This window comes from Aedes albopictus, unplaced genomic scaffold (assembly GCF_035046485.1).
Source record: "Aedes albopictus strain Foshan unplaced genomic scaffold, AalbF5 HiC_scaffold_740, whole genome shotgun sequence".
Classification (NCBI taxonomy): domain Eukaryota; kingdom Metazoa; phylum Arthropoda; class Insecta; order Diptera; family Culicidae; genus Aedes; species Aedes albopictus.
Window position 1 is genome coordinate 10513 of NW_026917577.1, and position 14488 is coordinate 25000.

At 34.9% G+C, this 14488-nt stretch overlaps 1 protein-coding gene across 1 annotated transcript; it reads right to left on the reverse strand.

The window, feature by feature from the left end:
- Window positions 1-323: 323 nt before the first annotated feature.
- Window positions 324-4883, reverse strand: LOC134284765 (uncharacterized). Its single transcript, XM_062844016.1, has 3 exons — window positions 4479-4883; window positions 4341-4411; window positions 324-4274 (listed from the first exon to the last, which is right to left on the reverse strand). Exon 3 carries the CDS (start codon window positions 2543-2545, stop codon window positions 737-739), a length of 1809 nt encoding a protein of 602 aa, XP_062700000.1. The 5' UTR covers window positions 2546-4274; window positions 4341-4411; window positions 4479-4883; the 3' UTR covers window positions 324-736.
- Window positions 4884-14488: the final 9605 nt, after the last annotated feature.

Here is a 14488-nt window from a genome sequence, read left to right on the forward strand (position 1 = left end):
CTGTCAAGTTCCTTGTTAATCTTTTCTTGCCGACTAGGGGAGGTTGGGAACGGATTGATTCGAACCGGAGGGAGCTTCTTAGTTTCATCCGATAGCTCTATGCGATGACTGATCATCGACGTAGTGTCGAGTTGACCATCTACCGCTGGTTTGAACAACAATTTGACCTCCTCTAGTTTCTTCAACTGTTCATCTGATAGTATCGTCTCTACCTCGTGATCCTGCAGTTCATCTACCGATATGGGCACATCATCGGCCGCCACAGTTGGCACTATCCCGAATGATTGCCAGAAGTCCGATCCGAGGATCAATTTTCGTTTAACGGAGGGGATCACGAGTGCTGACAAGAACTTTGTTACACCCTTAAACGTCACGGGCAACTCCACACATCCCGAAACGTCCAATTTTTGACCGCTCGCGGTACTAATATCAATGTTTGCTGGCTGTAAACGAAGCCTACAGGCTTTGAGGAGAGACGAACTACCTGAACCAAGTATGCTTCGGTTCGCTCCACTATCGAGCAAGCCGATTAAGGGCACATTCAAAATGTTTACTCTCACGAATGGTCTATCGTCATTTGCAACTTTGAGAAAATGCTCACTGATCTCTACACTGGAGCAGTGTCTATATTCATCCTCTTCTACTTGTCTTTCACCGAGTGAGCAAATGTTACAATCTGGAGAAACAGGGGACTTAGGAGTGCTTTCTACCTCCGCCTGCCCCTTCAGGCGGGAATTTAAGCGTTTTTTGCACAGAACGGGCAGTCCTTCGTGTCGAAATTGAAGAAACCACACCTGTAACAAAATTTATGTTTAGGGCGGTCACAATCCGCTTGGTGGTGACCAGAAAGCCGGCAGTTATAACAAACACCAGGCTTTGGAGGAGTGTATTTCTCCAGAATCGCCTGCAACCCTTTGTCTACCACGTTACTGTTCTGCGCTTGACTTTGTTCACCCGGCTGATCCTCACGTATTGGCTTTTGCGTAATTTTCTCATCCTCTGTTTTATTCGGTTTCTGTTCCGAACGAGTTTTGTCGGGTCGATTCACCGATCCAGGCGGCTTCGGTTTGGAGTTCGACCTCAGCTCACTAACCTGATTCCGGCTTTTCGAAGAGTTCTCTTCCTGATTACGGTTTTCGTACTTGTACCAGAACGTGGCATCAAGTTTTCGACCAAAAGGTTTCAAATCTGCCAGGTTATCTATATTAGCCGCAACTACATAGCCTTTGTAGTCCGCTCTGAGATTTCGGAAGACTATCTCGAACTTCTTCCGCTCGGAAATCGGCTTGGTAAGTGAGTTAAAAAGCTTCTGCATATCAAAGAAGAAATCCTGGAATTTCTCTTTTGGTCTCTGTTTCCTCTCAATAGCCCTGAACTCACTGACATGGTCGTGATCGGGGCTCAGGAACTCCCTTTTCATTTCCGTGACTAAGTCCTTCCATGTAGAGAATTCCCCATTTTCAACTCCTGCCATAAACCAAATTTTGGCTGCGCCCGCAAACAAGTGGATTGCGGAACGGAAAAGCTCCTTTTCGGAAACGTCCTCCGATTTGGCATAGAACTCCACTTCTTTGATAAAACGCATCAGACCCTGTCCCCCATCTCTCCCATCGTAACGTAAATTCCAGTCCGATACCGGTCTACTTCGCTTTGTGTAGGACCTTCGCTGCCTGGACTTCCGTCTGCTTGGAGGAGATGGCGACGAGGAAGAATCCGTGTCTATCTCCGAAGAGTTTCGTAAGCCTGTGGGATTTCGAATCTTCCCTGACAAATCGATCCGATTCAAAACTGTTTCTTCTAGCGATCTACGGGAATTCATTCCTGACCCCGAAGGCTGTTGAAGCATTGCTGGGAAGCTAGAATGTGGAGAGAGTTCCTTAGTTGGCTCCAAATTTGACTTTAGTTGTCGTCTACCCAATGCACCTCTGAGGTTGGACTGCTTTGACCTAACATCTTCCTGTGAACCTAAATCGTCTTCCGTCTGAGTTTCTTGAGACCTACTTTGAACCTGCCTCACCATACCAGATGTGCTTGGCTGGGCCAGCTGCAGCTGTGTTAATGAATTCGAAATCTGAAGCATAATTTCTTTACGAATGGATTCAACAGGTGTGAATAGCGTGAAGTACGTATTGTACAGTTGACGAATCGTACTCGAAAGCTTGTCTAAATCCTCTAAATCCGCATCCTCCTCCGCCGTCTCCTGAATGGCAGAGCATCGTACGGAGTAATGCACTAGGCGAGTTCTCAAGGAGTCCTTAACACCCTCGAAACTCTTCTTCTTCTCTAGAAAATCCCTTATTTCTTCTACGTTGTGGTCGATCACTTTAATCTCGTCATCGACCGTGCGATTTTGGCACTTCGAAAAATCAACTTTTACCTGTTCACCTTTGTCCTTCAATGCTTCCCTCAAACGCCTCCTTAAAACTCCTACAGATTCAGTCTTCTCAAATGCAACGGCTCGTACATCTAGCTCAAACTCAACTTCCTCCTTCTCTAAATGATGAACCAGTAGCGTCTTATATTTCATTTGGATTTCAGAATCCATGGCTTGGGATTTTTCGTGTTGCAGCAGTGTTCAGGTAGTAAAGGGTGCTCGAATCACGGCCAGATCAACGTCTGTGCCCTCTCCAGACTCACTCTTATCTCCACCTGTACTCACCCTTCTCAGTCGCGATTGTGACTAATCGGACTCCAGGACGGTTTAAAATTAGCCACTGTGATTCTAGGGCTCACTCTTTACCTCCTGAACAGCTTCTGCTTCCACGAAAATTCCAACAAAGCACCTAAAAACATAAAAAAGTTATAAAACTATCCCAACAACAAATGTAAACATGCACCAAAACAAACTAAATGAACAATGATCACACCGGGGGTGTCCCGATGGAATCTTATCAAAAAAGAAACATGCAAATTATAAAAATGAACCTAATTATTTGCCGTTCAGAGAACGCAACGCTCTAAAAACAGTCTAAACTGTTTTCTTCCTTCCTCTCACGGGAACGAAGAGATATTTGTAACCGATTCACCAAATTTGTTATTCTAGATTTTATGTTGGGCGCCAATTTGTAGCCCCCTCGGCTATGTTCAGCGGAATAAGGGGATCTGCAGGGTCGGAATGAGGGGGAACCGGTACATAATTCTCAACGTAACTCACCGATCTGCTTCCAGTGGGAACTTGCTATAAGAGCATATCCATAAGCATGCTTTAGTTAGGTGGCAATCACTAAGCAACTACTTAAGGGTGAGTATGCTCAAAGGCCACCCTGCCAATTCACTTATGCAACAGAACGCAAAGTGAGGTAGGTATGGAGACTCCTTTTGAGTCCGGAACTACGAAACAAATCAACAAAACTAGTAGTGGAGCTTCAACTCTCTGAATGATCCTAAAACAACCGGAGTTTACGTGCACATTGTATATTCTAATAATTTACATTGATTGGGTTGTATATGGGCCCTGGCTTAACCTAGTTTAGTGTGACGTCACATTAGATATGCTACTTGCGGTTTTGGTTTTACGAATGGTGGTGGTGGTGGTAGTGGTGTGGTGCGGCGTAGGAAAACGATGACACACAGGCGTTGTTCTTGGAGTGGGACTGCAACACGGCTAGCAGCTTGCGGCGGCGGACGAATAGGGGTGTTGTACCTATTGTCACCGAGGCTTCCAATGTCCTTGACCGTCCCTTGGCCGGAAATCACTCTCTGACACTGGATGAAGTTTCTGAGGCGGATCGGTTGGTTACGGGGTGGTTGACGGGGCGAAACCAGTGTTATTGGTGTAACTGGTCGGTTCAAATAGGCCGCTTTGGCAGCCGGGAACCGTTCCTGAACTGGATTACCACTCGAACCACAGGTGTCCTAGGGGTTTGCGGTCGTTCGTCCTAAGGTCTTGCTCGCACGTGACAGAAGCGGTATGTGCAGGTCACTTTCTTCCTTCTGGATACCACTTCGTTTCAAAATGGCCACCTTGGTTGAATAGGAGGGCCACCTGTCCTTTGTTGTCCTCAGGGTGAATGTGAATGGCGTGCTCACCCAGGACAATGCTGCCGATTAAACAAAAGAAAAAGGTCCTTTGTGGACCTACCACACCAATTAGTTTTCCGCCACTTGAGCCACTTTTTCCTCTTCAAACCGCATTTTAGTATTATTTAGGAATTAGTTTTAGTTATTTTTTTAACAATCTTCTTTGTATGAGCATATTTTACCTTTTTCTTGAACAATTATAATTTGCTTCGACGATAGTTGCTGTATCGTTCACAACAATAGGTGTAACTACCCTAGATGGACACAATAGAATTTAGGGCATTTTAACACAATTCGTTTTTAATTATTACAATACTAACCACTTTTACTCTGGACCTACACACACTAACACACTAACTTAAGATTTTTATTTATTTTTGGACTACTAGACCTAGAATTAAGATCAAACAAATTATTAAAAACTTCACTACTAGATTTATATTACATCATCAACGGACCTTACGAATTTAACACCCGACGCGCACTTACTGCTCGCTTGGACGTTCTGAGCAATTATGAACTGGCGAGAGCTAGCAAGCCAAGCTCGAACTTGAAATTTACCCCTAAGTTTACGAACAAACCCGATTTTGCCGTATTTGCATATTTATTGCCCTCATGAGTGTCACCGCCCCCTGGCCATGCCTCTGGATTGCTACTTCGGCCGAGTATCTTTTGGCCGGCTATCAAACCGCTGTCAACAGTCGGTTGGCTCGTGAGTGGTGCCATTGGAAGGGAGTGGGATTGGGAGAGTGAGAGAAGTTTTTTTTTCTCTTGCGCATTGTGAGCATAGCCCAGGGTCGCATTCAGGCGATGCTGGTCGATAATTGTGATGGAGTCACAAATTAAATTTTGGAACCATCGGTTACACACTCAAATATTCATTAGAATTCCTAAATAATCACAAAATATCAAGGAATACTCTAAAACTCTTCAAGAATCCTTGAATAAGCTCATCAAACTCAAATATTCATTAGAATTCCTAAATAATCACAAAATATCGAGGAACACTCTAAAACTCTTCAATAATCCTCGAATAAGCTCAGAAAACTTAAATATTCATTAGAATTCCTAAATAATCACAAAATATCGAGGAAAACTCTAAAACTCTTCAAGAATCTTCGAATAAGCTCAGCAAACTCAAATATTTGTTAGAATTCCTAAATAATCACAAAATATCGAGGAAAACTCTAAAACTCTTCAAGAATCCTCGAATAAGCTCAGAAAACTTTAATATTCATTAGAATTCCTAAATAATCACAAAATATCGAGGAATACTCTAAAACTCTTCAAGAATCTTCGAATAAGCTCAGCAAACTCAAATATTCATTACAATTCCTAAATAATCACAAAATATCGAGGAACACTCTAAAACTCTTCAATAATCCTCGAATAAGCTCAGAAAACTTAAATATTCATTAGTATTTCTAAATAATCACAAAATATTGAGGAATACTCTAAAACTCTTCAAGAATCCTCGAATAAGCTCAGCCAACTCAAATATTCATTAGAATTACTAAATAATCACAAAATATCAAGGAATACTCTAAAACTCTTCAAGAATCCTCGAATAAGCTCATCAAACTCAAATATTCATTAGAATTCCTAAATAATCACAAAATATCGAGGAATACTCTAAAACTCTTCAAGAATCTTCGAATAAGCTCAGCAAACTCAAATATTTGTTAGAATTCCTAAATAATCACAAAATATCGAGGAATACTCTAAAACTCTTCAAGAATCTTCGAATAAGCTCAGCAAACTCAAATATTTGTTAGAATTCCTAAATAATCACAAAATATCGAGGAAAACTCTAAAACTCTTCAAGAGTCCTCGAATAAGCTCAGCAAACTCAAATATTTGTTAGAATTCCTAAATAATCACAAAATATCGAGGAAAACTCTAAAACTCTTCAAGAGTCCTCGAATAAGCTCATCAAACTAAAATATTCATTAGAATTCCTAAATAATCACAAAATATCGAGGAATACTCTAAAACTCTTCAAGAATCTTCGAATAAGCTCAGCAAACTCAAATATTTGTTAGAATTCCTAAATAATCACAAAATATCGAGGAAAACTCTAAAACTCTTCAAGAATCCTCGAATAAGCTCAGAAAACTTTAATATTCATTAGAATTCCTAAATAATCACAAAATATCGAGGAATACTCTAAAACTCTTCAAGAATCTTCGAATAAGCTCAGCAAACTCAAATATTCATTACAATTCCTAAATAATCACAAAATATCGAGGAACACTCTAAAACTCTTCAATAATCCTCGAATAAGCTCAGAAAACTCAAATATTCATTAGAATTCCTAAATAATCACAAAATATCAAGGAATACTCTAAAACTCTTCAAGAATCCTTGAATAAGCTCATCAAACTCAAATATTCATTAGAATTCCTAAATAATCACAAAATATCGAGGAACACTCTAAAACTCTTCAATAATCCTCGAATAAGCTCAGAAAACTTAAATATTCATTAGAATTCCTAAATAATCACAAAATATCGAGGAAAACTCTAAAACTCTTCAAGAATCTTCGAATAAGCTCAGCAAACTCAAATATTTGTTAGAATTCCTAAATAATCACAAAATATCGAGGAAAACTCTAAAACTCTTCAAGAATCCTCGAATAAGCTCAGAAAACTTTAATATTCATTAGAATTCCTAAATAATCACAAAATATCGAGGAATACTCTAAAACTCTTCAAGAATCTTCGAATAAGCTCAGCAAACTCAAATATTCATTACAATTCCTAAATAATCACAAAATATCGAGGAACACTCTAAAACTCTTCAATAATCCTCGAATAAGCTCAGAAAACTTAAATATTCATTAGTATTTCTAAATAATCACAAAATATTGAGGAATACTCTAACATTCTTCAAGAATCCTCGAGCAAGCTCAGTGAACTCAAATATTCATTAGTATTTCTAAATAATCACAAAATATTGAGGAATACTCTAAAACTCTTCAAGAATCCTCGAATAAGCTCAGCCAACTCAAATATTCATTAGAATTACTAAATAATCACAAAATATCAAGGAATACTCTAAAACTCTTCAAGAATCCTCGAATAAGCTCATCAAACTCAAATATTCATTAGAATTCCTAAATAATCACAAAATATCGAGGAATACTCTAAAACTCTTCAAGAATCTTCGAATAAGCTCAGCAAACTCAAATATTTGTTAGAATTCCTAAATAATCACAAAATATCGAGGAATACTCTAAAACTCTTCAAGAATCTTCGAATAAGCTCAGCAAACTCAAATATTTGTTAGAATTCCTAAATAATCACAAAATATCGAGGAAAACTCTAAAACTCTTCAAGAGTCCTCGAATAAGCTCATCAAACTAAAATATTCATTAGAATTCCTAAATAATCACAAAATATCGAGGAATACTCTAAAACTCTTCAAGAATCTTCGAATAAGCTCAGCAAACTCAAATATTTGTTAGAATTCCTAAATAATCACAAAATATCGAGGAAAACTCTAAAACTCTTCAAGAATCCTCGAATAAGCTCAGAAAACTTTAATATTCATTAGAATTCCTAAATAATCACAAAATATCGAGGAATACTCTAAAACTCTTCAAGAATCTTCGAATAAGCTCAGCAAACTCAAATATTCATTACAATTCCTAAATAATCACAAAATATCGAGGAACACTCTAAAACTCTTCAATAATCCTCGAATAAGCTCAGAAAACTCAAATATTCATTAGAATTCCTAAATAATCACACAATATCGAGGAATACTCTAAAACTCTTCAAGAATCTTCGAATAAGCTCAGCAAACTCAAATATTTGTTAGAATTCCTAAATAATCACAAAATATCGAGGAAAACTCTAAAACCCTTCAAGAATCCTCGAATAAGCTCAGAAAACTTTAATATTCATTAGAATTCCTAAATAATCACAAAATATCGAGGAATACTCTAAAACTCTTCAAGAATCTTCGAATAAGCTCAGCAAACTCAAATATTCATTACAATTCCTAAATAATCACAAAATATCGAGGAACACTCTAAAACTCTTCAATAATCCTCGAATAAGCTCAGAAAACTCAAATATTCATTAGAATTCCTAAATAATCACAAAATATCGAGGAAAACTCTAAAACTCTTCAAGAATCCTCGAATAAGCTCAGAAAACTTAAATATTCATTAGAATTCCTAAATAATCACAAAATATCGAGGAAAACTCTAAAACTCTTCAAGAATCTTCGAATAAGCTCAGCAAACTCAAATATTTGTTAGAATTCCTAAATAATCACAAAATATCGAGGAATACTCTAAAACTCTTCAAGAATCTTCGAATAAGCTCAGCAAACTCAAATATTTGTTAGAATTCCTAAATAATCACAAAATATCGAGGAAAACTCTAAAACTCTTCAAGAATCCTCGAATAAGCTCATCAAACTCAAATATTCATTAGAATTCCTAAATAATCACAAAATATCGAGGAATACTCTAAAACTCTTCAAGAATCTTCGAATAAGCTCAGCAAACTCAAATATTTGTTAGAATTCCTAAATAATCACAAAATATCGAGGAATACTCTAAAACTCTTCAAGAATCTTCGAATAAGCTCAGCAAACTCAAATATTCATTACAATTCCTAAATAATCACAAAATATCGAGGAACACTCTAAAACTCTTCAATAATCCTCGAATAAGCTCAGAAAACTCAAATATTCATTAGAATTCCTAAATAATCACAAAATATCGAGGAATACTCTAAAACTCTTCAAGAATCTTCGAATAAGCTCAGCAAACTCAAATATTCATTAGAATTCCTAAATAATCACAAAATATCGAGGAAAACTCTAAAACTCTTCAAGAATCCTCGAATAAGCTCAGAAAACTTTAATATTCATTAGAATTCCTAAATAATCACAAAATATCGAGGAATACTCTAAAACTCTTCAAGAATCTTCGAATAAGCTCAGCAAACTCAAATATTCATTACAATTCCTAAATAATCACAAAATATCGAGGAACACTCTAAAACTCTTCAATAATCCTCGAATAAGCTCAGAAAACTCAAATATTCATTAGAATTCCTAAATAATCACAAAATATCGAGGAAAACTCTAAAACTCTTCAAGAATCCTCGAATAAGCTCAGAAAACTTAAATATTCATTAGAATTCCTAAATAATCACAAAATATCGAGGAAAACTCTAAAACTCTTCAAGAATCTTCGAATAAGCTCAGCAAACTCAAATATTTGTTAGAATTCCTAAATAATCACAAAATATCGAGGAATACTCTAAAACTCTTCAAGAATCTTCGAATAAGCTCAGCAAACTCAAATATTTGTTAGAATTCCTAAATAATCACAAAATATCGAGGAAAACTCTAAAACTCTTCAAGAATCCTCGAATAAGCTCATCAAACTCAAATATTCATTAGAATTCCTAAATAATCACAAAATATCGAGGAATACTCTAAAACTCTTCAAGAATCTTCGAATAAGCTCAGCAAACTCAAATATTTGTTAGAATTCCTAAATAATCACAAAATATCGAGGAAAACTCTAAAACTCTTCAAGAATCCTCGAATAAGCTCAGAAAACTTTAATATTCATTAGAATTCCTAAATAATCACAAAATATCGAGGAAAACTCTAAAACTCTTCAAGAATCTTCGAATAAGCTCAGCAAACTCAAATATTTGTTAGAATTCCTAAATAATCACAAAATATCGAGGAATACTCTAAAACTCTTCAAGAATCTTCGAATAAGCTCAGCAAACTCAAATATTTGTTAGAATTCCTAAATAATCACAAAATATCGAGGAAAACTCTAAAACTCTTCAAGAATCCTCGAATAAGCTCATCAAACTCAAATATTCATTAGAATTCCTAAATAATCACAAAATATCGAGGAATACTCTAAAACTCTTCAAGAATCTTCGAATAAGCTCAGCAAACTCAAATATTTGTTAGAATTCCTAAATAATCACAAAATATCGAGGAAAACTCTAAAACTCTTCAAGAATCCTCGAATAAGCTCAGAAAACTTTAATATTCATTAGAATTCCTAAATAATCACAAAATATTTTTTTTTTTTTTTTTTTTAATTTCTTTGTATTTGTGAATTTTAACTTATTGCTTATTCTTCACACAATCACAAAATATCGAGGAATACTCTAAAACTCTTCAAGAATCTTCGAATAAGCTCAGCAAACTCAAATATTCATTACAATTCCTAAATAATCACAAAATATCGAGGAACACTCTAAAACTCTTCAATAATCCTCGAATAAGCTCAGAAAACTCAAATATTCATTAGAATTCCTAAATAATCACAAAATATCGAGGAATACTCTAAAACTCTTCAAGAATCCTCGAATAAACTCATCAAACTCAAATATTCATTAGAATTCCTAAATAATCACAAAATATCGAGGAAAACTCTAAAACTATTCAAGAATCCTCCAATAAGCTCATCACACTCAAATATTCATTAGAATTCCTAAATAATCACAAAATATCAAGGAATACTCTAAAACTCTTCAAGAATCCTCGAATAAGCTCATCAAACTCAAATATTCATTAGAATTCCTAAATAATCACAAAATATCGAGGAAAACTCTAAAACTCTTCAAGAATCCTCGAATAAGCTCATCAAACTCAAATATTCATTAGAATTCCTAAATAATCACAAAATATCGAGGAATACTCTAAAACTCTTCAAGAATCTTCGAATAAGCTCAGCAAACTCAAATATTTGTTAGAATTCCTAAATAATCACAAAATATCGAGGAAAACTCTAAAACTCTTCAAGAATCCTCGAATAAGCTCAGAAAACTTAAATATTCATTAGAATTCCTAAATAATCACAAAATATCGAGGAAAACTCTAAAACTCTTCAAGAATCTTCGAATAAGCTCAGCAAACTCAAATATTCATTACAATTCCTAAATAATCACAAAATATCGAGGAACACTCTAAAACTCTTCAATAATCCTCGAATAAGCTCAGAAAACTCAAATATTCATTAGAATTCCTAAATAATCACAAAATATCGAGGAAAACTCTAAAACTATTCAAGTATCCTCCAATAAGCTCATCACACTCAAATATTCATTAGAATTCCTAAATAATCACAAAATATCAAGGAATACTCTAAAACTCTTCAAGAATCCTTGAATAAGCTCATCAAACTCAAATATTCATTAGAATTCCTAAATAATCACAAAATATCGAGGAAAACTCTAAAACTATTCAAGAATCCTCCAATAAGCTCATCACACTCAAATATTCATTAGAATTCCTAAATAATCACAAAATATCAAGGAATACTCTAAAACTCTTCAAGAATCCTTGAATAAGCTCATCAAACTCAAATATTCATTAGAATTCCTAAATAATCACAAAATATCGAGGAAAACTCTAAAACTATTCAAGAATCCTCCAATAAGCTCATCACACTCAAATATTCATTAGAATTCCTAAATAATCACAAAATATCAAGGAATACTCTAAAACTCTTCAAGAATCCTTGAATAAGCTCATCAAACTCAAATATTCATTAGAATTCCTAAATAATCACAAAATATCGAGGAACACTCTAAAACTCTTCAATAATCCTCGAATAAGCTCAGAAAACTTAAATATTCATTAGAATTCCTAAATAATCACAAAATATCGAGGAAAACTCTAAAACTCTTCAAGAATCTTCGAATAAGCTCAGCAAACTCAAATATTTGTTAGAATTCCTAAATAATCACAAAATATCGAGGAAAACTCTAAAACTCTTCAAGAATCCTCGAATAAGCTCAGAAAACTTTAATATTCATTAGAATTCCTAAATAATCACAAAATATCGAGGAATACTCTAAAACTCTTCAAGAATCTTCGAATAAGCTCAGCAAACTCAAATATTCATTACAATTCCTAAATAATCACAAAATATCGAGGAACACTCTAAAACTCTTCAATAATCCTCGAATAAGCTCAGAAAACTCAAATATTCATTAGAATTCCTAAATATCACAAAATATCGAGGAATACTCTAAAACTCTTCAAGAATCCTCGAATAAACTCATCAAACTCAAATATTCATTAGAATTCCTAAATAATCACAAAATATCGAGGAAAACTCTAAAACTATTCAAGAATACTCCAATAAGCTCATCACACTCAAATATTCATTAGAATTCCTAAATAATCACAAAATATCAAGGAATACTCTAAAACTCTTCAAGAATCCTCGAATAAGCTCATCAAACTCAAATATTCATTAGAATTCCTAAATAATCACAAAATATCGAGGAATACTCTAAAACTCTTCAAGAATCTTCGAATAAGCTCAGCAAACTCAAATATTTGTTAGAATTCCTAAATAATCACAAAATATCGAGGAAAACTCTAAAACTCTTCAAGAATCCTCGAATAAGCTCAGAAAACTTAAATATTCATTAGAATTCCTAAATAATCACAAAATATCGAGGAAAACTCTAAAACTCTTCAAGAATCTTCGAATAAGCTCAGCAAACTCAAATATTCATTACAATTCCTAAATAATCACAAAATATCGAGGAACACTCTAAAACTCTTCAATAATCCTCGAATAAGCTCAGAAAACTCAAATATTCATTAGAATTCCTAAATAATCACAAAATATCGAGGAAAACTCTAAAACTATTCAAGTATCCTCCAATAAGCTCATCACACTCAAATATTCATTAGAATTCCTAAATAATCACAAAATATCAAGGAATACTCTAAAACTCTTCAAGAATCCTTGAATAAGCTCATCAAACTCAAATATTCATTAGAATTCCTAAATAATCACAAAATATCGAGGAAAACTCTAAAACTATTCAAGAATCCTCCAATAAGCTCATCACACTCAAATATTCATTAGAATTCCTAAATAATCACAAAATATCAAGGAATACTCTAAAACTCTTCAAGAATCCTTGAATAAGCTCATCAAACTCAAATATTCATTAGAATTCCTAAATAATCACAAAATATCGAGGAAAACTCTAAAACTCTTCAAGAATTCTCGAGCAAGCTCAACAATCTCAAATATTTATTAGAATTCCTTAATAACCACAGAGAATCGAGGAATACTCTAAAAATCTTCAAGAATCCTCGAATAATTTCAGTAAACACCGATATTCATTAGAATTTCTAAATAATCACAAAAAATCGGGGAATACTCTCAAATTTTTCAAGAATCCTCGAGCAAGCTCTGTGAACTCAAATATTATCCAAATTGATTGACGTATGACAAAATTCGGTTAATATTTGGAAGTGGCCACATACCATGGGGCATAAATTTAGGGATATTGCCCAGTGTATCTGAACAGGAAAGTCATAAGTGAACTGACTTCTAACGAACTTGATATACTATTTAGTATTAGTAAGTTGTGCACTTGGTATATATTCGAGCAGTCAAAGCGTGTTCCACTAAACGCACCGTGGGAGCAAACGCAGAGCAACATACACACGGTCAGAAAATTCACTCATTTTCGAGCTAAAGTGGGACAACTCAAAATTGAGTAAATTTTTTTTCCAGCGATAGCGCTGGCCCAAGTGCGAAAATCTCATCAGTTTAAGCCGTCTAATATTCTTGATGATGCGAAGAATATTATACGGCTTAAACCAGTTGGATTTTTGCACTTGGGCCAGCGCTATCGCTGGAAATACAATTTACTCAATTTTTGAGCTGTTCCAGTTTAGCTCAGTTTTGTGTGAATCTTACTCATTTTAGAGTAACATTTTCTTAGCGTGCAGAGGATCATCATTGTGAGCCTCATAGGGTTGCCATCTTTGGCTAAACGAAGTATGAGACTGGAATAAAATGTTTTCGGTCGAGCCAGGATCTCCTCTCAATGGATAATATATTCTGGACTTCTTTGGTTATAGAGTGAATTCCTTACAAACGAAAAATGATCGATTGGCAAAGTAAGCTCTCAACCAATAACCGAGAAAGTTTTCGTAGAAAACTGAAGCAGGCTCAGTTCCATTTTTGGTCGTTACTTTAGAAAGATAAAAAATATTTTAAAGTTAAATAAATAACTTTAGAATATGTAAATATTACTGTTAGAAATACAACTATGCGTGTTATGCGCATGACCAATCCTGGTAACCCTGAACCCCACCACAATTCCATGTGCTCTTGTTTGTCTGTTACGAGCAGAGAAAATGAGAAAATAATTTCTCTCATATGAGAGAAGTTTCATCAAAATTTTTAGATTTTTACTGAAATGAAATGTAGACTACTAAAAATGTACCATAGTTAGCGTACTTTTTTTTGGACTGAAATGATCATAGGAAATATCCTCAGAGATTGTCGGGACGATTTTGCGATCAAATGCCTCTAATTACTTCAAATACTAGAAACAAGTGTCAAGGTGGCGAAAACAGCTTTTGACAACTGATTACTCTTTTCTAATAAATTCAAATTTGGCTAAGTCTAAGATCATGAAATTTTCACAGA

Coding starts and splice junctions, on each gene's coding strand:
- LOC134284765 (XM_062844016.1), bottom strand. CDS start 2,545: ATGGATTCTGAAATCCAAATGAAATATAAGACGCTACTGGTTCATCAT.